The sequence below is a fragment of the Protobothrops mucrosquamatus genome, unplaced genomic scaffold (assembly GCF_001527695.2).
Source record: "Protobothrops mucrosquamatus isolate PMUCROS unplaced genomic scaffold, P.Mucros_1.0 scaffold_310, whole genome shotgun sequence".
NCBI classification, from domain to species: Eukaryota; Metazoa; Chordata; class Lepidosauria; order Squamata; family Viperidae; genus Protobothrops; species Protobothrops mucrosquamatus.
This window is the reverse complement of record NW_015386386.1, coordinates 702,224-727,576: the sequence shown is the minus strand read 5'-3', so window position 1 is coordinate 727,576 and position 25,353 is coordinate 702,224. Positions and strand designations below refer to the sequence as shown.

Genomic DNA, 25,353 nt, shown 5'->3' with positions numbered 1-25,353 from the left:
ATCAACATAAGGTACCTCCAGTGGGTTAACTTAAAGAATGAATCCAAAGATCCAGGCCCATTACCCTTGTGAGATTGAAATTTCTAGGATCTTCATACCACATGCACTGGCAAAGTAGTGACCACTGCAGTGTCACCATACTGCCCTGCAGTCGTCACATCGCTGAGGTCCTGTTATCATAACTTCCGATGTTCCTGGCTACCTTCCCACAAGCAAAATCAATGGGGAAGCTGGCAGGAAGTTGCAACTTGCTCCTGTTCCACTGCTTTTTTGCCCACCCATGGTCATATTGTTTTTCTGTTTAAGTAAGCAAATATCTCTGAAATAGTGACTCAGTGGGTCATGAGTTATTTAACCATAGAATTGTAGGCTGTCCTCTATAACTCTATAACTACCATCAAAGCAGTGGGGTTGTCTCCTTTACAACCATCCAGTTAGCAGCAATTATGACATCTCATAGTATAGAATGACATTTCTCAAGTACATACTTTGTGAAGAAATACTGCCTTTCCTATCTCTCCTAAACCATGAAAATATTGTATCCCTTATAGATAAAAAAAAAATCAGTCTCTCCTATGAAAGGAGTACTGTTCCTCAATACCGGGTATGAAGGTGAATATCCAGTTTGATAAGAGATACAGAAAATGAATGCATCATTGCTTTCAAACTATGTTTGGCATCTGGGAGTTTCCTCATACCTTTATATTTTAACATATAATTAAATTAAATACAATTTTAATATTTAATTTTAGACTTGCATCTCCTCATACCTTTGTAGTAAAAAAGGCAGCGATCCACCAATACAAACCAGCGCTTATTCCATTGCTTGACTCCAGAGCTGGCCTGTAAAGATTTGTTGAAAGCAAATAAATGTCAATAATCTGTATATTACATACAGCATAGATTGAAAAAGCATCCTATGAGAAACTGGCATGACAGGCTAAGGTCAGACAAAGTAATAGAATTTCTAGATAGTATATGACAAGAACTGGTATGCTGGATTTACCAAGAAGATCCATCTTCTAGAATAGAATATATACTGCCCAGCTGCTGTGGAAGCAGTGTCTAAATTAGTTCTAAAGTTACTTCCTGTGAGAGGGAATACTTTGATCCCCAGTCTCAGAATGACAGGTCAGAAAGAAATCTCAGCAAAAAGAGAAAGAAGAAAGAAGGGGTTTGTGATGTGCAATTTTCTGTAAATATTTCCTCCTTCCTGTAGGTGGACTCTCTCCACTTTAGATATTGGATCTGATCCAATTTCAATGTATCATTTTCCTACAGTGAAGCCAAGGCACCCTATTGTGGAACACATCAGAGCTTCCCTCACATATTGGGGGGAGAGGAATACTCTTGCTTAGCTTTAATGCAATTGAACATGGAGAACCACGAGCCCACTCTATAGACATCTCCTAGGAGCTTATTAGTTGCCCATTTGTCCTGTGGGGCACCCTTATTCTGTGTCTCATATGGTAGCCCAATGCACGATTTGATCCATTTGGAAAGCGTGGTTAGTGAGGCTTTGCAACCCAGAAGGTTGTCAAAAATATGCTATGAAGTAATCAAAAAGTTTGGATTTCTTTGTGGTTTAAAGTCATTGTTGTTTGAATTAGTTGCAGTATACTATATATCTCCTCCTGTTAAGTATTTATGTTTTCTTGATATGTTCTTTCTACATGTCTCTGATCCATGATGGCCAAGAATTTGAGTTTTCATCTTCCTTTCTTTTCTCTGCAAATAGCTTTAGAGTCCCAATTAAATAGATTTTTGTAATCCAAATAGTTCAAAAAAGATTTTTTTCCTGAAATGTATCATTCTCTCTTTGTCTACAGCCCAGATTATTGTCTCTTTTTTGTCACAGCTGTTCTTTGTTGTTAAAACTTTGAAGGTCACAAACACAGATTAGCTTTTCCCAGGTTGCCAAGTCTTATATTAAAGTCATAGCTGTCATAGTCTTCATCCACCACTAGGTATCAGAAACTATTTGTTTTTCAATTTCCAAAATAAATAATTATGTTTAAAATGAGAGTCTTAACCATTCAAACAATTTTAGATTTATCCAGATTTAAGTTTTAAATTTCAGGTTTCATATTTATTTCACTTCCATATATTTTGATCCTCCATAAAAAGATTAATTCGCCGCTTCCATTAGTATAAGGGTGGGGCGGAAATCCCCCTCCTTCCCTTTCGGAGGTATTTTGCTTCTTGGGGATCTTTTCCAGGAAATTAAATGTAGAATAGAAAAGAGAAGATCGAATTCCTCACCCAGTTTCAAGCACGCTGTTCACAGGTGTGCTGGTTAGTGCTTTTGGACTTCGGTTGCTAGTAGCTTGGGCTGGTCGATGCAATACAGCCAACCTTTCTTCTGTTGGGTTAGAAGGCTTTTCCCAAGTTGAACGGAATGGCCGCTGCCGTTCCAGAATTGCTGGAGCACTCTTCTTTCTTTGTCATCTCTCCGAGGCAATTTAGACCCAATGTAGGGTCCCCAGGCAGGGCGAAATTAGCCACAGGGGTGCAGAGAATCCGCAAGCCCATGACCAGTCACTACTGCGCAAAACCGGAAGTCTTTATTCTATTTTATTATTATTTTATTATTATTTTATTATTTTATTTTATTATTTTATTATTTTATTTTATTTTATTATTATATATTTTATTTTATTTATTATTATGCCTATCCTGCCTTTATTACTTCATAGGTAACTAAAGGTGGTAAACACACTTATTTCTCCTTTCTCCTCCTATTTTCCTCACAACAATCCTGTGAGGTGGGTGGTACTGAGACAGAGTGACTAGCTCAAAGGCACCCAGCTGACTTTCATGCTTAAGACAGCACTAGAACTCACAGGTGGAATGATCAAATAAACTATCGACTTTCAAATCAGTTTCTTGCTCAATAAAGTTATAAGGAAAAGCAAGTAATGGGTGAAACAGCACTTCCTTGACTGTCCTAAAGCATGAAGGCTGACTGTGATGTTGGAGAGAAAATAGGAGAAACTTGTGCAAAGATGGGCAACCTTTAGCACACCAAATAGCATTTGCTCTAGCTTTAGTGGATGAAAGTCATGTTTGGTGGGGCCAAAGATGTGTTGGTGATCATGACTGTGTTGTCAAATTGGACAGTCCAGAAAAGAACTCAGAAGTCCCCAAATAATTATTTAATTATGTGTGTGGGTGTGAAACATTTTGCAAAAGAATTCCAGCATTAAACTGTAGGATCTAATTTACCAATAGAATCAGGAATTGGTTTGGGGACCTTCAAAATTTACTCACAGCTTAGGGGCTATGAGTATCTCCTGATGTAATGAAGGACAGGTGGTTTACCTGTTTGAAGAGCCAACCGTTCTTGGTCACCGCAGCATTGGGATTCCTCTTCATGGAATTAGAACGTTTTCCAAAAGCAATTCCTTTCCTGGAAGTACGTGATGATGCCTTTGGGAAATGAAACAGAAAGGTTAGGAAAGGCAAAACAAGCAGTGGGTAATACAATGAAATCCTACTTAATCATATTAAGTCTGATGGTTGCTGAGTTTTTGCATCATGCTGCAGTTTTTATTTTTGTTATATACTTTATATTATTTCTAATTTGACTTTTTAATTGATTTATATTTTTACGAACCACTTAGACTCCTTTGGAAGGAGGTATACATTTGATAAATAAATATTAGAACAGGCACACTGAAAGGAAGAATTAAGTCTGACTGAGTACTAATGGGTCCATTTTAAGCATGACTAAGTGTGGATCAAACTCATAATCTTGGGCACATGCTGGCTATGACATTTGGCATAAAAAAGATGCCTAATTTTTGTGAAATAAAATAGAATACCCTAAATTTCACAATAGCAGATCAGTTGCACCTTATTTTTCAGATGGAAAAATTTGACAGCCAGAAGGTTTGGACAATCCTATCAGAACAGAGCCACAAAAGGAAAAAAATAAGGAAGACCACAATGCATAATGTAGCAAACATACTCTGCCATTTGGTCGTTCCTGAGGCACCTCTGAAACCATTGTGTGATTGGAGGATTCACTACTGACTGTTGCCGGCCGCTTGCTACTTGCTTTGCTTGACATGTCAAAGACAGATCTGAGATTGCAGGTGAAGGAGAGAAAAAATACATTATTAACAGTCCCAAGAAACTGGCTTTGCTTCTTATACTTTCACACCACTAATACATGTCCATATATTGATCTTGGGTTAACATTAACTTAAACCAAGAATACATCAAATCAGATAAAATACAAATCTCCTTTATGAAAATCCCTGCCCCCCCCCTTTTTTTTCTTGAGCTAGATTTCTGGAACAAATTTCTTTCATCTGGTATTTTTCATCCTTAAATTTTATTCTCTGTCCTCTTTCATGAACTTCCATTTTATGCCCAATATTGCAAGGCACTAAAAACCACCAACCTTTGCAAACCAAAATGATTGTTCACTTCTGGGGTCTGGCCAATCACTGGATGAAGGAAAGTGTTCCGTCTTTCATTATGACTAGGAAAAAAACAAAGAGAAATAGACAAGGCATTAATGATGTGGCTCATATGGAAATGTAATTTGCCTTTGGTGGATAATTAATTAAGAGAGAATATGTATTTTTCAAGGGAGTTGTAAGATTAATACTAATGTACATCTCTTTTTTTAAAAAAAAACAATAAACAAAAACCTTCATCTTACTACTATAGTATCAGGAGAACCTGTAACAAGATTTCTGCCAATAGGAATAATAGAATCACATTTGCCACACTTTGCAACAAAATGTTGTACATCTTTCTTCAGAAATGATTCAAACATAAGGTCTTCCATGTTGGAGGCGATGCAAGGAGGATTGTACAAGCAAAGCATACTGTGCTTATTTTCATCACAGTAACTGATGGTTCACTAAAAAGAAATGACCCCCTAACTTACTTTGTCCACTGCTTCTTATTTCTAGTCGTCCCTAAGCACATTCCTGGTGAGAGTTGAATCTACACAGAATTGTCTTAAAACAATATCCACAATGTATCAGCATCACCAAGATTCTAAAATCCCTTTATATAAGCCAGAACAGAAGGGTTGCATTTGTTTCTCATGTAGAATATTTTATTTCTGAAAAACAACAGTACAAAACTCTCTTGTTGCCAGGGCCACAGAGAACACTGTCCCAATACAGATAGGGATCAAAAACAGTTTTTCTGTCTTTAATCACCTTGTTTAACACATTACAAAGACACCTATTCACTAATTTGCCTTCATATGCCATGGTAAATTGCATCATAGCCAATGGATATTATCCATACCAAAAAGATGCTACTTAAAGACTTTAATTTTCTACTTTGAAAGAAAGTGAGACTGATAGGAATTAAAAATGTCCTGACAGACCATTCTCACCACGATTTGTGCATCTCCTCAGAGTTTCTTCTGGGAAGCCAGCTTCTCCTTATGAATACTACAGGCTGTAAAGAGCTCAGCTTGAACTTTTCATTCCTGTCCTTCCAGATTTTCAACTTTTCTTTCTACAGAAAACTCAATGTTCCACAGCCCCTGAGCCTATTCCATCCCTTTGAAATGCAGGTAGACCTCAACTAACAAACCACAATTGAACCCAAAATTTATGTTGCTAAGTGAGAAATTTGTTAAGTGAGTTTTGCCCCATTTTACAACCTTTCTTGCCACATTTGTTTAGTGAATCACTGCAGTTGTTAAATTAGTAACTTGGTTGTTAAATGAATCTGGCTTCCCCATTGACCTTGCTTGTCAGAAGGTCACAAAAGGGGATCACATGATCCCGGGACACTGCAACTGTCATAAATATGGCTCAGTTGCCAAGCATCTGAATTTTGATCACATGACATGGGGATGCTTCAACGGTTATAAGTGTGAAAAATGGTCATAAATCACTTTTTTCAGTCTCACTATAACTTTGAATGGTCACTAAATGAACTGTTGAAATTCGAGGATTACCTGTATACATATTTTTTTTGGGTGGTGGGAGGCCTCGTTTTTTTCATACCCTTTATTTTTTTAATAAATATTATTCCCTACTAAAAGGACTGAGAATTTTAGACTGCTGTATGGTCAGTTGTGATGTACAGTATGCTACTCCACTGTAGCTTCCATAGTAGGTTGACTATGAGTACATCTTGGCGATTTAAATTAGTCTGCCTTGACTTGTTTAGAGTTATTAATCCAGTGTACAGACAAGTACTAGCCATTACTCCTATCAGAAATGATTTTACATCCTCCAGACTACTCTTCATCCATAAAAAATTTTGCACCTTTAGAACATTTCCAGGAAACTGCTGAATTTTGAAAAGATAAGCAATCACAATAATAATCATCATCTTATGCAGTTTTCAGTCTCAGTGGAAATTTTGCTATAATGATCTGACAAAAGCAACATCTACACTGATGGCTGTAATGAAATAGAAAATACAGATTGGGCGAGACCTGGCTCAAAAACAGTGACTGTGAGCGGGACCTTGGAATCCTAGTAGACGATCACTTGTCTATGTGCAGCAGCAACCAAAAAAGCTAACAAAATCCTGGGTTGTATAAACAGAGACATAGAATCAAGATCATGAGAAGTACTATTACCACTTTATAAAGCCCTAGTAAGACCACACCTAGAATACTGCAGCCAATTTTAGTCATCATATCACAAAAAAGATGTTGAGAGTTTGGAAAAAATTCAAAGAAGAGCAACTAAGATGATCAGGGGCCTAGAGACATACGAAGAACGGCTATGGGATTTGGGTCTGGCTAAGGAAAAGAAGAAATAGGGGAGACATGATAGTAGTGTTCCAGTATCTGAGGGGCTGCCACTAGGCAGAGGGGGCGAGGTTGTTCACCAAAGCACCAGATGGAAGGACGAGAAACAACAGTTGGAAACTGACCAAAGAGAGAAGCAACCTGGAACTAAGGAGAAATTTCCTGACAGTGAGGACAATCAACCAGTGGAACAGCTTACCCCCAGAAATCGTGAGTGCCCCATCACTGGAGATTTTTAAGAAGAGACTGGACATCCACCTGTCTGAGACGATATAGGTTCTCCTGCTTGAGCAGGGAGCTGGACTAGAAGACCTCCAAGGTCCCTTCCAGCTCTATTCTATTCTAAAACTGTACTCATAATATATCAATATGGACACAAACCATGACTTTGGCATCCAGCAGTTTTTGCCTTACCTAGCTAAAAGTTGTTTACAGGCCCCAGGCTGCTACACACAAATATCTATCACCACTAACAATAAAGCATTTTTTAAATAGCTGCTGTGATTTAATTAGAGAATTTAATCATTTCATATCATGAGTCCATAGTATATTAAAATTGCTGTTTTAAGCAAGCTCATTAATGAGACATTAGAAACCATGCAACCTGTTTTTGATAGCTCCTTAATTATTATCGTGGCCATCATTTCTTGACAGAGATCTGAAAAAAATACTTTGAAATTTCCAAATAGCTTTAATATATTCCTATCCCCATCACAACCCATGCACAAATAAGAGCCTTTTATATGTGTCATTTCTCCATCTTCTCTGGAACTATATGTAGCAGACTATTTTAGTATAGAAAGTTGATGCTCCACTAATTTCAGACTGAGAGATATCTGGCTATTTCATGGCATCTTGTATAGAGTCAACAATTTAAAATTATTACAATAGCATGCAAATGATCAGGAGAAATTTTGGATCATATCATCTCAAACTCTTCTTCAACTATAATGGTAGGTGAGAATGACTTTGAGGAAAGCCACAGACTTGGCAACAATAAAATAAGAGGTGGCTGAGTCTACAGAAGGAATGGAGTTGTGGCAAAACTCTCAGAAGGGACCCCTCCTAATTCCTCAGACTATAAAGGTGAGGTAGGAGAGGGAGATGTACTTTCAGACCTGCAACATTCTGTTAATGGAACTTTACAATAAATACAGAGTTCATACTTGTGGGTCTGCTTCTTGTCTGGACTACCTCACAAGGCTGATATTACGGGAAGTAAATAATAGTATGTGCACTGAGTTAATCCATGAAAGAAGCAGATATAGAATACTTCTCTTCCTGATACATACACAGGGAAGAGTTCTGGTTGTTTTTGTTTTGTTTTTTAAGAAAAATCTGGGGAACATTTTAAATAACGAATTCAGAGTCTATAATAGCACAATTGAGAATTTTCCCATTTCAGTATAATGCCTAAATCCATATCATGTGTAGAAAGGCATTCAGCTGAGATCCCTGCAATATAATACCTACTCCACATAAAATTATACTTTTACAGTTGAGGCATACTGACTGAAACAAAACTATTAAATTACAGCAGCCAAAACAAATCAAGCCATCAGTGCTCTGTGATGTGCCTTTCCGGATGCAGATTTTAATTAGAATACATTATGTTATCTTGGCCTGCTGAGCTTTATTAGTTTTATGTTTACAAAAAGCAGGCTGTCGTTTCCTGCGCACGCACACACACACATCCACACACACAAAGATAAACAAGTTTTAATGCCTTGCGACAGACCAAATTACAATTTTAACCCCATTTCATGGATTAAATGAACATACAGCATGATCAATCTGACATATGAATGGCACTAGTACAAATGTCTAGCTTTCTTGTCCTGGTGTACAACATTTTATGCAACCTCTTTTATATATTCTGTTCTCTCTCAGAGCCTGGTATGAATGTTTTCAATGGAAGGAGCATTGAAGATCCCCAAAATAGGCAGTCTGGCAAAGCAGGTAAGTCAACGACTCCAGAAATTGCACATGGCCAAGTATAATGGCCATACTGTGTATGAATGATGTGCACTGTATTGAATATCTGATCTGGGTTTTCTGCCCAATAAATATGAAATACTTGTGAGAGAAACCAAAACTGTAAGACATGGGGTTGTGGGATGTTCATAAGATCAGAATGACAGAATTTGGATGCAGAAAAAATATGGCCAATTTATTCAGACTGTGCTAATTTATTCCCTCTCGTTAAACAGCTTGGGAAGAACCTAGCCAGGTAAGAATGGCTCTTGCTTTTGCTGTAGAGAGTTTCTTTAACTCAGGTTGAAGAACTTACCAAATCCCCATATTTAAATCAAAGTTTCCATATCTGGACTTTATCCATTCTTATTGTGGTTTTACATTCAGGGAAACTGGAATGTTTACTATAAAACAGCCTTTGTATATTGTATTAAGCATGATGTAAAAAAAATCAACTACAACACTTTCCCCATTTTCCCCCCAGATTAGCAATATTTACCTAAATGCAAAGTCAGCAGAAATCTGAGAGGTTATATAATTGTATAATATATAATTGTAGCAAAATGTTTTTAGCATGCTTTCATACTCAAAAGATCAGGTCCACGTGCAGATCCAATTAAACTGATTTATTGCTAATCATGCCTATGCACAAGAATCTTCTCAACTAAGGGTTAACAGCTACTTTGGGTTAGATAAGAGTCAACAGAATTCAAGGGAGGTTGGACTTAGTTCGCTTGTGGCTAAGTAGGGATTCTATGCTGATCCCTCTTTTAACTCTGCTCCCAGGTTCCACCACCCCTTCTCCTACACATGCTTTGTTTTATCAGGATTTTTCAGAAACGCTTTTTATATGCATTAGAAGGGTTTTGAAAACAGATGGCATTTCTTCAACAACTGTGCATTGGGATAGTGCACTGAGGTAGATCAAGCAAGTCTTTGTATGTATTCTTGCCCCATGTCCAAGGAAACAACAGCTCTTTTGGACAAGGCTACTATTTCTGAGTTGTAAAAACACAGATGATTACTAGATGGTAATAAAGAGGCACAAATGTTCTGCTGTCATTTAGTGTTTGCCTGAATATTATACCCAAATCTATAACCCTATTTTAGATATATCCCAACTTCATTTCCCAAGCCAGCTCAAAAGCCATGGCAAGTATGCCAATGTTAGTTCATCCTTGGGAAAAGATTGGGAAAGCTTAATAGAATAAAACAAATGATGATGTGTAGAAGATGAAGCATTTAATAAGTCAATATGCATAAAGAACAGTGAGCCTAATGATATGAAGAATTGTTTGGACTTTGTTATAAGCACATACTGACCAATCATCTACAGCTAGCTCACCTCAGTTTGAATTTGATTATTATATGTAATGGAAGAAAAGAGGCCATGAATATCAACATCACACATAGCAATACCCTCCCAAATGGGACTCCTTTCTGAGATACAAAAAAAAAGTTCCACTTAGAATGCAGGAAACATACAATAGAGTTTGCTGTCTGTTGTACACATATCATATTTTAACCTTTAATGAAGTTAAATTAATGAATTAATACTTCATGAGTAAAAGCAATGATGTAGTCTACTCTGCCAAGAAAATATGTATTCTATCAGGCAACACTGAACAAAGAAAACTGAAGCTTGAATTCACAGAAGTATCATAAATATTAATTTATTGTGAATAAATACATGTGCATGGCCTGACAAATTGTTCCAATGGTAATGAAGGAACTTGCTGATGACTTCACCAAAACTTTATGTGTTGTCTTTGTCGAATCTTGGACAATTAGTGAAAAGCCAGATAACTGGACAAAGTCTAATGTTATTCATGTTTGGGTCAATAACCTGGGGACCAAAGCCTCAGAAATTCTAGAGCAAATAATAAAATAATAATAAAGTAATCTATATTATATAAATTTTATGAAAACAGTTCAGGAATTGTAAGAAATCAGAAATAATTTATCACAAATAAATCTTACAGACTATATTGATTTCAGCAAGCATTTTATAAGGTAACCCATAATGTTTTAATTAGTAAGCTATTTAAATGTGGATTGGATGACATAACAATTAGGTAGATATATAAGACTCAGAGTTCTCATTTAACTGGAGAGAGGTATCTGTTCCCTGTATTAAATCATTTCACATAGAAATGGAGCAAATCTTTATCAAATTTGAAGGTAACACCCAAGAAGACAGAAATAAGATTTATAATGATCTTAATAACTTAAATAAATGGACTGAAAATAGCAGAGTAATCATATTAGCTATTTTTAATTCTAATTAAATGCACATGTTGTGATGGGGGAAAAAGTTTTTATATTATCCCTATTCACTAATGTTTGGAGTGCAGTCACCAGCATGCCACACAGAAACTAAACGTAGCTCTCAATCTAGAAAAAGTTGTATTCTGTATTCTGTTCATGACTACAGACTTAAAGAAAATCTCACTGTCTGATTACTTTCATCCACATCCCACACACTGATGACTGGTGAAAATGAGCTGCCATCCTTCTCTGCAATCCAATTTGGGATTATTTCTCAGATGACATCTTTGAATATCCCCTCTCCAAAAGGAGGCTTGCCATTACTCCAGACACATTAGCCAGTATGTATGTCAGGAGACTTGCCACAATGCTTGGAACATGTCATTGTCCCTTTAACTAGCTGGTTTGCTGTAAAGAGGCAATGCCAAGATCACACATCATTCTGCAGCATTATGTCAACCTTCACTTGGCTTCTGACCAGGGCTACCTGCTTGCTGGTTTCAGCTTCGCTGCCAGCATTTCTGGGTTCTGTCCAGGGTCCTGATGCTTTTCTTACCATACTGACTTGCACTATGAGCTCCCTGCTGCAATCAGCCTGCTGAACCCATAACTAACTTTCTTACTACTACTTCTGACTATACTCTCTTCAGCCTGATTTTGCTGCTATGTACAGGCACCATGCATAAAAAACATGTTTCAGGATTGGATGTATATTTGGGAAGCCTACTTATTCCATAGACAATGTGTTTATGTAATCCTAACTGAAAATCTGGAGTAATGCTCAGCAAAACGACACTGCCATGCAGAATTCAGAAATAGGTTCAATGCTTTCTAAATTTATGAAGATAAACCAACAAATTGACTGTTGGCAAAATCCAATATTGTGCTCGTGTTCTATATCTTAAATTTAGTTCTGGATTATCTTGATATTTATCTGTAGTGGCGTTTGAAAAAATAATGAAGGATCAAGATAGAGAATTCATTTATAATTTTAATTTTTTTCACTGAATATGATCTTGCAATTGTGTGGTAAATTGACTTCATAAGCTATAAATTATTAATGGAAGCAACCATCAGAAAACATATCCCATATATAACAGACATCAAACATTTCTCCCAGTAAGGGTACTTTTTCGTGAAAAATGCGAAACATATTATGATCAATTTCTTATCTGACAGCAACAATAGACATACAAATATGGCTGTAATCTTTGGGCCATTAAAGTGTCTGTCCTTGTTTTTAGCTATGCTAGAAAGACAGGAGATGGGCCATGAGAACAGTCCTAGATGGATTCAAGATTTCAGAAAAGCTGAATTATGGATACCCAGAATGTTATGGATAGATGGCTAGAACTTGATGTTCATCTTGAAAATGTGGAGGTTTGCATAAACTGGCAATGAAAAAGAACTCATTCCTCAACATGTTTCTAATGGTGCCGGTTGTAACAGATGTGTCACTAAAAGAGAGAAACTTCAGATATATTATTTTCTAATTTTCTGACAATGATGGAGTTGGAATAGAGGGAGGATGCACACTAGGGCAGGCACATCAACTCTAGCAAAAATTGCATTCCAGATAAGAAAATGATAATGCTGAAAAACATTTCAATAAAAAGGAAAAGAAGTGCTGAAATTAACTATTACCTTCTGAGGGGTTTCAGTATCTTAATATGATCTATCTTTTTCATGGGAATATACAGTTCACTTACTATTAAAATATATTTGCAATGTAGCAATAAGTGTTGGACAGAATGCCCACATTAGAATTAAGATCTTCAAATAAGAACCAAGGCCAAGTCTAATGGAGATAGTATTCTCCATTTTACTTTCAGGAACTGAAGATGAAGAAATAACAAGCAGCTTTACTAAGGAAAACAAATAATCTGTTTTTAGACTTCTACTACTTTTCAAACCAATTTCACAAATATAATCTTGCATATTTTCCCTCTCCCCATGCATAATTTGCTGAATAAGTTGATCAGTATAACTTTTAGGTTTGTGTGGCAACTGGAAATAGGCCCAAGCAATGTAAATGACATTAACACTAGAGAACGTGTTGTTACTGTATTGGGTCAACAGTATGTTTAAGTTTTAAGTTAAGCTTAAATCACCAAACTATGTGAAATTTCACCTGAATGTATGAAATAGCCTCAGCAGAATTTTCTTTAAAAAAAAAATACACAGAATTCCAGGATTTTATTGCTTATTTGTTCCTATCAACTCAAGTAAGAAACTTGGAGATAGACAGTAGCGCTAAAAAATGAACAACAATATTTGTAAGGATGACAATATAATTTGAAATAGTAGCAAATCACTTCCTAACTGAAGAGACATGTCAAGCTAAGAGAATGCTTCACACAGAAAGACAGATATAAACTTTTTATTATAATAATATCAGTTGAATGTTTACCCAATACAAGAATCTGAGCAAAAAACAGGATTTGTATCTCTAAACAGGATCTTCCACCCCCAGCCAAATGTCAAGTCAGAGGCTCCTACTTAATCCAACTCTTCACATGCATCACAGTGTTCTATGTGGTATCTAAAATTGCATTTACTCATATTAATCTTTTGCCCCACTTTCCATGATCTTCCTGTTTCTCTTTCTGCACTTTTTTCAGTATTAAAACTTAAACAAGAAGAAAGTCCTTGAGTAAAAATCAGAGTCATCATGGTATTAGATTACTGCCTCTTTGCACCAGAGCTTTCACATGTAATTTAACCATTCTTAGCAACACTAGAAAATACCTTCAATGTGAATTTGCCTGCCCTTTTTATTTTAACATAACAATTGAAGCTGTATCCTACTTCTTAAGGAGGGTAAGGTGGGAAAAGGCTCAATCTGAGTATATGTTACCTAGCTTCTGAGGATATTAACTTTCTTGGAGTTATCCTGTTATTTATGGACAGATATTGCCTCTGGGGCTCTACAGTACTTAGTTACTGATCTGCTTTCCTTTTAGTCTTTATACAGAAGAGGAGTCCTTTAATCAATTCAGCCAGAAGAAGGTCTGCCTTTATTCCTTCAGCATCCTTTGTAGTTGTGTGTGGTTTCTGCAGCTCTTGCTGGCATTCCTCTAATCTCCCCCCCCACCTTTTTTTCAGCTTTCAGGGTTCAGCACTAGCACAAGAAAGACAACTTCCCCTGAATCTCTTAAATGTTTCCTTAGCAGCAGTTGCCTTGCCTGGTCCTGCTCCACAAACTCCTGAGTTAAACCATCTGCTATCCTGAGCACTGCAATGCAGTAGCCACTGTCAAAAATGAAGTTCCATAAAAGCCAAAATATGAAATATATAACTCCCCCCCCCCAAAAAAGCAGAAAGAGCAAGGCCATGAACCACAACCCTTCCCCCAACATTTTAGAGCATCACTTGGCAAGTCCTACCTGACGCGGCGGTCTGCTCGAAACTTAAGCATGGTGGTAAATCTCAGCTGCAATTCTCACTTAAAACCATGTCCCTCGAAGGTGGGTGAAAGGAAAGGGGAGTCCTCCCAGTGCATAACTAGTTCCTCTAGGGCATTGGGAAATAAGCCCTATTGGAAACTCTGGCACTGGCAAAGGTATGTAGTGCTTTCTACAGCTCTGCCTCCTTCTTCAACTTCTCTGTTTCTCTGGAATTCAGGAAGAAAGCAGTTCATCGCTGCTTTTCTGATCTGATTTCTGGGCAGGCGAGAGACAGTGTATGTGTGTGTGTGTGTGAGTGAGAGAGAGAGACACAGAGGGAGAGAGACACAGAGAGAGAGAGAGAGAGATGGAAAGAAGGAGAGGCAGCTGCTCTCTCCCTCTCTTGAGGCACCAGGGTCTATCTAGCCTAGCCCAGCCTCATCATTCAAACAATGCTTTCAGCCTTGCACGCAGCAATCACAGCAGCCGGCAGGCATGGCAAAGGCAGGAAGGGTGGGGGAGATATTCCAAACTCGATTCTCCCAAGGAGAGAAAGTTGAAGGGTATATGGACTCTGGCATACAGCCAAATGCTAACACACAAATAAATACACATATTCACCCACATCCACAAATACACACTCACATCAGGTGCAGCAGATTAATTGTGCTTTAACCTGGCTACAGTCTTTCAGGAACAAGGGCTTTTTAGAAGATTGAAGGTGAAACAAATGAAACATGGGCACTCCATACTGGAGTGATAAAGACTTTTAGAATACCCAAAGCGTTCCATGGGCTTCCATAAGCAAGAAAATAAAGACTGAAAGATTCCATACAAATTATACCTTTACAAATATATAATAGATTTTTCTTTCAATTTTTATACATTTCTCTCTCCTCTCTCTCTGCTCCATTTTATTTCTTCAGGCTGCCCTCTTTCACAGCTTTTCTTTTTGTTTTTGGTCAAATTGTCATTTTTTCCCCTTAAACTATTTTACATGTTAATTTATTAGGCAATATTGAATATACTTAAATTAAAATTATACACATGTAAATGTGCAGAGTCACTGGAAGTCAGGTGGCATATAAATTTAATAAATTATGATTGGCCACATAGTCAGCCATAGTCATTAAACAGGATTTGGCATTTTTATCCACCTATCAAGTCCTTCCCAAGGACCTGGAATAGGCAGATATTGTTGTTTGATTATATAAGACAGTGATGGTGAACCTTTTAGAGAACGAGTGCCCAAACTGCAACCCAAAACCCATTTATTTATCGCCGGGTGCCAGTTGGGCATGGCCCACTGGGTGGTCATGGCTGTGGTGGTCATGGCAGACTGGGTGGGTTTGGCCAAGGTGGGCATGGTCCCCTTGACATTGCTCATAGGGAGGGACGCCTGTGGGGGCCGGGCAGGGTTGGGGGGGATCCAAGGGGTCTCTGGCAGGTGGGGCGAGGCAAGGCGAGGCAGGGTGGGGGTGCCATTGTCGCAGGGCAAGGCGAGGCAGGGGCTGAGGTGGCTGCTGCCTGACACCATCGGCCCATGCACACAGAGGCCAGCAAGCACATGGGAGCTGACAGTGTTCATCAGCAGCCACAGCCTGCCGGCCCCTCACTCTGGGGCTCCGCAACCTGCCACCAGCAGTTCAGAGAAGCTGCCTCTGAGCTGGATGACCGGCTGACAGCTGAGGAGGCGATGCAGTGGGTCGTGCCCGGGAAAAGGAGAGCATGCGAGTCCAGGAGGGATGGGATGGGGGGGAGGGAATTCAGCCATGCTGGGATGCATCTGGCCACGTGGGACCTTGGCGAGTTAGCGGGTGGCTGGTTGAAGAGGGATGGTTGCCATCTCTGGGGCATGGCACGCGTGCCCACAGAGAGGGCTCTGAGTGCCACCTCTGGCATGGGTGCCACAGGTTTGCCACCACTGATATAAGATATTCCAAGTAATGTTGCCTTTTGCAACTGATTGATGATTTTTGTCAGTGCTGATGGTATTCAAGTGGCCCTCCAGGACCCATAAGACCCATTTTATTTCCCCAGTGCTCTAACTCTGGAGAGAGAAATCTAATACACTATTCCTGTTACAGCCTTCAAGATTAGCTCTTTCCAATATCAAGAAAACTGGACTGAGAGGCTATGCTCACTGCCACTCATGCCTTCATACCCTCTTGTCTGGTCTACTATAATACACTCTATATGGGGTTGCCCTTGAAGAGCATTTGGAAGCTTTAACTGGTGTACAATGTGGTAACATGGGTAGTAAATGGCATATGCGATACCATTACTTCGAGAATTGCATTAGTTTATTCTGTGCAGTTCAAGGGGCTGGTTGTCAAAGACTTTCATAGTATGGGACCATCTCCCCCCTGTTGTTCCTAACCATCTGATGGGCATACTTCAAATCCCATCAACCAAGGAATACTGGATGTTGAAGCCCAAAGTTGAGCCTTTCCTCCATAGTGTCCACCCTCAGGAATATTTTCTCTCCAGAGATTAGATTGGCTTTGCTGGCCTTTCATAAGCCCCTAAATATCTGACTTTGTGCCTGGGCCTGGGACCCCGAATGTGTAAAGAGTCCCATCTCTTGTTTGTGTTGATGATTAATGTTTATTTCTCTTAGCTGCTGTGTGGTTTGATTTTTGAAATAGCTTCCAAAAGTGACTTGTGGAGAAAGAAAGAAAGAAAGAAAGAAAGAAAGAAAGAAAGAAAGAAAGAAAGAAAGAAAGAAAGAAAGAAAGAAAGAAAGAAAGAAAGAAAGAAAGAAAGAAAGAAAGAAAGATCTAATTGGAATACTTCAAAAATCTTCTAGTGGAGGACTAGAATGGGAGGTATCCAGAAACCTCCCCTCTATCATACTTCAGAGTTTGACTTAATTGCTAATCTTTCCCTCTTATTACATGCTGTTGAGAAGAAAGATGGGGAGAATTAGAAAGATTTATACATTTTATTTTCATTGTTAATGAAAATAGACAGAATTGAAAGCTCCTATCTCATGAGGCTTTAATTCCAATTCTTCAGAAACATACACATTGGATGATGGCTTACCAATATATGCAAACCCATATGTATGCAATATTAAAAACCATGCACCAATTGCAAGAGCAGTATTTCCATTTGATAGTTAAAAAACAAATCTATTATATTCATATGATAAAGGCCATTATCAACAATACTCATGTTCATACAACACATTAAACTGTAAACCACAGTTTACAAATCACCTAGCTAAATCTAGCATTCTGTCTTAATCGTCACCAAACCAAGCAATCACTTCAGGGCATAAGTGGTACACTTGCTGTAGTTGAGCATGTTGTGGGAAAATGGTCATTGTAATTTGTAAATTATTGTTTATGTTCATTTTTTGTGTGATCATACTATAATTGTAGTCTTTTGTTTATTGTGATGTTAATTAGCCTCAGGCTCACACACTGCCCAATTCTCTCAATTTTTCTAGGCTAGGGTATAGATATTTACAACACTTTTAATATAATCATAACAATTTTAAATGGTAAAAAGGTAAGAAAATGCTTGGAACAAACTAAACATAAAAAATGACCCTATTCCTTGAAAGTCTACTTTTGTATGCCTTTATTCAGAAACTAACAATCCCTTATTCAAAATTTAACACAGAGCACATAGGAACCCATTGTTTCAAACCACATACAGATTCATCCTTGTGTATGTTCTGCTGTTCTACAAAAAGTTTTAGCTTGACCGAAGCATTAAAATTTCACAATTATTGATGTCTTGTTATATGGACTATATATGCATCTTCAACACACAAGTTAATCTGGTTACATTAAGAATTCTACTGATATCAACCCCAAATGTTACAATATTAGGATAAGACCAAACCATGCAGATTGATGTTCAATATCCTAAATTGCATCTCCAAAAGAAAGCTTGACTATAAAACTTATGTAACTTATCTTTTAGAGATCCAGACTTAGTGCCTGCTTCTTGCCCCATGCTCAGCCATATGCTGCTTAAATATGTTTTATTGAATTAACTACAACTGACTATTCACTATCCAAACCAAAGCCACATTAAGGCTCTGTGAATCTTGTCAGTTATAAACTATAAGTAAGAAAAACATATATACATACCTTGAGTAGGTTCTGATTTGCTTTTAAGTACCATTAACAACCCTTTAAATTCTTTCAATTAAGTCTCTTCTAATCTTTCACCACTGACCTGTCTTATTTCTTAGCCTCTCTCTTCTCTGTCTCTTCTTGGTGCAACATTAGTTGGAATATTTTCAGTCAGGACTTTGAGACTGAGAATTCTGCCAGTAGTTGGTAGCATAGAAATCACTCATTTAAATGCTATAGGAAGCTCAATCAAGGCTGAGGAAGTTTAAAGGAAAGAAGTCCCTTTCCTTCTTATATTCACCTTCCCGAGTGTGTTACCCTGGCACTCTGCAAAATCTTGAAAACAAAGACCATAAGAGGCAACCTATAACCCGATCTGCTCACTTTTCTGGGAGAATATTCATCTCTGTGGGACTGTGAAGAAGATATGCATCTCTCTCTCAAACACACACTTATCCAATCCTGAAAGTTGATAACAATGGTAGCTTTCAAAAGATGCTGTATAATCTACATCAGGCATGTTCAACCAGCGACCTACGGGCTGTATGCAGTCCTGGACACTAGTGATACAGACCCACAGGATCTTAAACTTTTAACATTATTACGTGGTTTTATATTATAAAACTATATTATTTATTTTATATGCAGCCCAAGACAATTCCTCTTCACTCAATGCAGTCCAGGCAAGCCAAATGAGTGGACACCCGTGATCTACATCTTTAAGCTTTATTATTGCTTCAGCTATCTACCAGATCTGGGTTGCAAAACTCTGGAAAACCGCTAGCCAGCAGCAAATGTGCTGTTATCTAGTGGTAGTCTGGAGTTTTGCATCCTACATCTGATAACATTCTACCTTTAGCTGCCTTTTTTAGATTTCTGAAGAGCTCAGTTCCAGAGAGTAGCTTCCTACATTTCCCAGTAACCCACTGGTTCATTCAGAAGTCCCAATCCATCAAATGAATGCACAGACCCATTTCACAGGACAACTAGAAACAGACTTTATTGAAATAGATAATAACAGCAATCTTGCAAGTCTGCCTCGCTTTCTCACTTTTTCTCTGGGAGTTCTGGGTGAGGAGAGAGAGATAGTTTGAATCTGTTTGTAATATCTTCCACTTCATAACAAATGTTTCTCCACCTATTTCCCAATAGATTCTTTCTCCAAAGTCATTTCCCTGTTTCCTTCAGGTTCATAGAAAAATTTCATCATGGGAAACCTCAGTCTTTCCTGCATTTTCAACTGCCATTTTGGCTATGCTGGTCAGGAATTAGAGGGGTCATAATACAGCATATGTCAAGGATATCAAATGGGGGAATTTTTTTTCCTATGACATTTGGAAAGAGGAACATTGCCTCTCATGCTTTCCCTAGGAGGCAACTACAAAACCAAGAGGGTACTACTAAGAGAGAATGTTGGTATAAACTATGACTGATCTGCCATAGGAGCACCCATGCTCAGAGAGGGTTCTCAGCCTCAGAAGGATCATAACAATTATTGAGTCTAATGCTTGCTTCATGCAGAAATCCAAACTGAAGCATCCTGGTAGATGATTGTCCAGTTCTGATATTTAATTTGAGTGGCATGTATTGGGAAGCATACTATTTGTGAAAAGAGTAGGTGGCTCTTTTGCCCCTGTTTGAGTTGAGAATAAATTTCAAGTAAATAGGACTGACAAGTAAAAGAAGGTCACCTTCACAAAGAATTTATTACCTTCTCAGCTGCTTTCTCTTGCAGAGAGCATAGGTGTGTGGTGAGGGAGAAATTGTGTGTGTGTGTGTGTGTGTGTGTGTATGAAAGAGAGAGAGAGGGGGGGATGGATGGAGGGAGAGGGAAGGAGAGAATATGAGAGGGACAGCTCCTCACTCCAATCTCATCTTCATGAGCTAGCTAGGCTGACTGATGTACACATCTTCTTGCAATGTGACCTTTTCTCTCAGCCAAATGAAGACCCTTTAACACAGAGGACTTTTGTTTCCTATTTTTGCAAGGAAAAAACATCTCCCTATAAAAAACATTTCCAAACAGCATTTAATAAGGTCAGAAAACTTAAGGCCAGATCTGTGTAAAATGCATGTTTTGGATGTTGGACTATTGTTCCCTTTTGCTCCATTCTGTTTCAAACATCCCAGTGTGCTGTCCAAAAGCGATGACACCCAGCAATTATCAATCCCATTTCTGTCTATCCCACGGTATTAAGAACAGTGATGAATGAATGACCAAAGCAAGCTTCAAGCAGTATTCCTGAATCTACTGAAATCTATTGTTGGTATTCCACATCCAGCCCTTTAATAATGTTACCATTATCTCTAATAGCAATAGCACTTAGACTTATATACCACTTCACAGTCCTCTCTAAGTGGTTTACAGCCCTCTCTAAGCGGTTTACAGAGTCAGCATATTGCCCCCAACAATCTGGGTCCTCATTTTACAGACCTCAGAAGGATGGAAGGCTGTGTCAACCTTGAACTGGTGAGAATCAAACTGCCAAACTGCAGGCAACCAGCAATCAGCAGAAGTAGCCTGCAGTACTGCATTCTAATCACTGCACCACCATGGCTCTTTTCTCTAAGTTTTGTATATTTCATTATTTTATTTATTAATCAAATTTATATAGCTGTCCATCTCACCAAAAGCAACTCTAAAGGGCGCACAACAATTAAATAAAACCACAAATAGAAAAACAGCAGATATAAAAATATAGAAATCTAAAGTAAGAAATGAATTTTATACACACACACACACACACAAACCTTAAGAGAAGAGAGGATCAAGATGGCCATGAGGTGGAGCCACCTAAGCAAATCTCCAATTTCCTGGTATGATAACATAATGCAGTCTTGAGGGCCTTCCTGCATGTCAAAAGGGATGGAGTTAATCTAATTTCAGGGGGGGAAATGTTCCATAAGGTGGGTGCCATGGCAGAGAAGGCATGTCTTCAGGGATCCATCAAATGTAGATCCCTAGCTGATGGGACTGGCAGCCTGTCTTGTCTGTCAGGTCTAATGGGACAGGCTGAAATAATCAGAGAGAGACAATCCCTCAGATAGCCCAGTCCCATGCCACAGTTAAAACTAGAACTTGAATTGGATCTGGAAGCAAACTGAAAACCAACACAGCTCATAGACCAGAGATGTAATTTGTGCTGTTCTAGAAGTGCACATAACTGCCTGTGCCTCTGCAATATGTACCAGCTAAAGCCTCCGGACACTCTTCAAGGACCACAGCGTGCAGAGCTCGTTGCAGTAATCTAACCTGGAGTGACTAGGGCATGAATGATTGTAAGCAGGGCCTACCAATTGGCAAACAAGACATAGCTATGCAAAGGCCATGATAACCACAGCTGCAATCTACTCATTGAATGAGAGTCATGAGTCTAGGAGGATTCCTAAATTCTGGGTCTATCTGGGGCAGTGCAATTCCATTCAACACCAAAGAAGTCCTGGAACCAGTAGGCCACAAAGTCTAGAGAAACTCAGACTTGCAAGGTTCAGCTGAAGTTTGTTGTTCTCCAGTCAGACCCTTACAAGCTCCAGACATAGGTAAGACATGCACTTACACTGCTTTTGATGTTATTAGCAGAGAAACTTTCACACATTAGAATCATGAATCTTGTGGAAGGATGAACATCCTTCAATTTTTTTAAAAAAATGTTACATGAGATTACTATATCAAAGTTGCAAGTTTTTCTCTGCAGTCAGCTGCCCAGCTTAGGCACGTAAGCACTTGCAGAGAAAGGAAAAAAGTTTATAACTCCTTAGAAACCCTTCCACCTGGCTCCTAGGATTCAAAAGAAAGAAGTATAAAAGAAGCCAAAGCAGGTAAACAGAAGGGAAGTGGTGGGGAGGTTCTTCAAGATTTTGCGGGAGAGGTGATTAGACAGGGGGTGGAGCAGAGGAGGTAGTAGCTGACATAATCAGAGGATCCACAGGTAGACAAGATTGAGGAAGGTGCCTGAGATAGCTGAAACCAAAGAGGGCCCTGAAGAAAAGAACTCTCAGTGGGGAAAAAATACAGGCTTGAACTCTAGATGGTGGCAGAGAAAACTCCACATGGTTCAGGCACTGGATAACTGGGTAAGAGAGGATTAAGAGGAGAAGCTGTTAGCATTCCTAAGCTTGTAGATAATATAGTACGGGAAGAGGAAGAAAAAGGCAGCCAAGCAATTTGTATTATAATCAAAGCCATTTGGTTAAGTACTAATATGTATTATATTATGTTCTGCTAGGTCAGTATAGATAGAAATGCCTACACCTATGAGGATAAAGTCTTGTAAATACACTTTGCACTATCTTTGCATAGTAACAAATTGCAGTACCCTCACTCATTAGCTCTGTGTTTTTCTCCATGTGTGACTTCTTTCCTACCCTCCAACAGACTTTTGAATTAAATTTCTAAGAGTCCTAGCAGCTTATAAAATGCTAGCTGCAGAAAGCAAGTTGTGCCGGCTTTCCTGTGATAGCAGCATAGCTGTTCAGCTAATCCCATCAAAGAAACTGGAGCAAAATAAGAAGAGTTAAGTGCAGAACCATTGGGGAAAATATTCGACACACGTATTAGTGATAGAATGACAGAGACACATAACAAAGGCAGAAACTCTGTTATGAGTGAGCAGCTAACCCCAGGTAGCAAGACAGGCAGAGTCCTGCCGCCAGAATAGGAGCCAGATAACCCCTGGCAGTGCAGATTTTTATCTCTCTTTTGTTCAATATTAATTGACTCAGCAACTGATGCATTAACACGTGCCAATGGCCATATTTCTATTCCAGTGCAGCATTCTTGATTTCCCTTTCTCATGAAATTCCTGGCCAACTCTTTATGTTGTGTCTTCCCACCCACTATACTTTGCAGAAAAGGTCAATCAGCTTGGTGGAAGAGTTTTCGGTACAAGTTTGCTTTCTGCTTTATTCACCTACAAGAACATCTTGGACAAAGGGTTAGTCAAGAGGGAGATTAGCCTGCAATTGGACTGACTCCCAGCTAGACCACCTGCCTGTGGTCTGACACTCATCCTGACTCATAGGCACTAAGCTGTAAACCTGTTCACATACCTCAGAGCAACACCTGCCCTGCTAATTACCCTGCCCTTGTTGGCAGCTGTTAGAGAATTGAAGCTCATCCTTTCTTTACTTGCAAAGTTCAAGAAGCAATGTATGCCAGGGACTGAGAACACCATTTGATATGTTTTTGTTCCTGATACCTTACTAAGAATCTGATCATTACATACATCTCTCTCAAGGCACATCAAATAATGCAGCCCAAGGCAATTACTGTACCTCCAATATACAAGGATAGTTTAAAACAGAAGTAAGAAACAATTGATTCTCCAGGTGTGTGTCTCTCTTATCTCTAAAATATAGAACCCTCCGGGATGAGCTTCAACTGCTGTTTTTCAAGCACCTTACTATGATATTGTAGGTAAATGTTTGTACTTCAGTGTATGAAAAGAAAATGCTACCTCTTTCTCCTGTATGATCACCTCTGTTGGGAAAGGAACCCCCACATCTAGTTCTTTAATGCCAAAAGCAAGCATAGCTATATTTTGATGGTTTGGGAGACAAGTAACCATAATGACATCTTTAACTCAGCAACATAGAAAAGAAATGGCCGCTTTAAGGAATTGCAGGCAGGTGTTGTGTTTATAACTTTGGGCACTCCAAAGCATTTCTTTGAAATTGCATCTAAAGTTCTGGACAATCTTAGTATGAAGGGGGCTTGGGAAGTAGGCAACAAGTGCCTAGATCCTATGAAAACCCATGTCTTCCTTCCTTTTGATAGGCTCCTGCTTCATTATATGGCTGGAAGGAAGGGCTTTGCACCTCTTGCTTCTCTGTCTCTGTCTCTCCCTCTCCCTCTCTCCCCAACACAGCTCTTTCTTGAGATTTCTAGCCTGTCCTTCCCTAAAAATCTCAGTCAGTGGCTCCATTTTGTTGTTAACACATTGGCAACTGCCATAAAATCAGAAAAGCACTACCAGAGCATTCACTTTTAAAAACTGAGTTTTGGTGGTTTGGTATTTTCTGAAAATACCCTAAAAGAGCTGAGTCACCAATTAATGACGAGTAAACTCTAGTTAAAAGTAATTTGGGATATTCAGGTCAGCAGCAAGTGTTTTTCCTTGGTTACATAATTCTTTTTTATGTGGCTGGCATGCAAAATATTTCTGTTCATGGGAGAAAAGTGGGCCAGCCTGGGGCTAGCTTCAGTCTTAGTCATCAAGGACCACAACAATGAGATACAAAGGCTATTGGATTAAAAAAAAGTCTAGCTTATTTGACAATTTAAGGACAAGACGGAGAGTATGAGGCACAGAAGTTGACAAAAACCATGCAGAATAGAGATAACAGCTCTCTTATGAGAGAGAGATGAGTTGAAATGTTCCTTTTTAAGCAAAGGGTATCAGACCTGGACATGACCACAGAAAAGCTGAGGCATGACAGGCAGCATGGCACAAATAATATGTTCAGAGAGGCATCGGACCTGGATATCTCCGAGACCGCCTTCTGCCGCAGATTACCTCCCATCGGCCGGTACGCTCCCACAGAGTGGGTCTCCTCAGGGTGCCGTCAGCCAGACAGTGCCGGCTGGCGACCCCCAGGGTGAGGGCCTTCTCGGTGGGAGCCCCCACCCTCTGGAACGAACTACCTCCAGAGATCCGGGTGATCCCGGATCTCCCCTCCTTCCGCCGCGCTCTAAAGACATGGCTTTTCCAACAAGCGGGATTGGCCTAGGGAATTTTAGTGGGGTTTTTTAAGGGAAATTTTAATTTTTAGGCCACTGCAAATATTTCCTTTTAATCTGGTTTTAAATTGATATTTACTGTAATATTGGTTTTATAAGGCTGTCAGCCGCCCTGAGTCCGGTAAGGAGAAGGGCGGGATACAAATCAAA

The 25,353-nt window shown here is 39.0% G+C and overlaps 1 protein-coding gene across 1 annotated transcript in view; it reads right to left on the bottom strand.

Annotated features, from left to right (window-relative positions):
* The window catches only part of PLEKHA6 (pleckstrin homology domain containing A6), a 128,043-nt gene that overhangs the window by 51,234 nt on the left and 51,456 nt on the right, over window positions 1–25,353 (bottom strand). The window contains exons 2-5 of the mRNA XM_015832159.1: window positions 4,409–4,489; window positions 3,971–4,085; window positions 3,322–3,429; window positions 771–843 (exon numbers count right to left, since the gene is read on the bottom strand). Of these exons, the coding sequence (XP_015687645.1) occupies window positions 771–843; window positions 3,322–3,429; window positions 3,971–4,072 (283 nt within the window). The 5' untranslated portion in view covers window positions 4,073–4,085; window positions 4,409–4,489. The remainder of the gene's footprint in view (window positions 1–770; window positions 844–3,321; window positions 3,430–3,970; window positions 4,086–4,408; window positions 4,490–25,353) is intronic.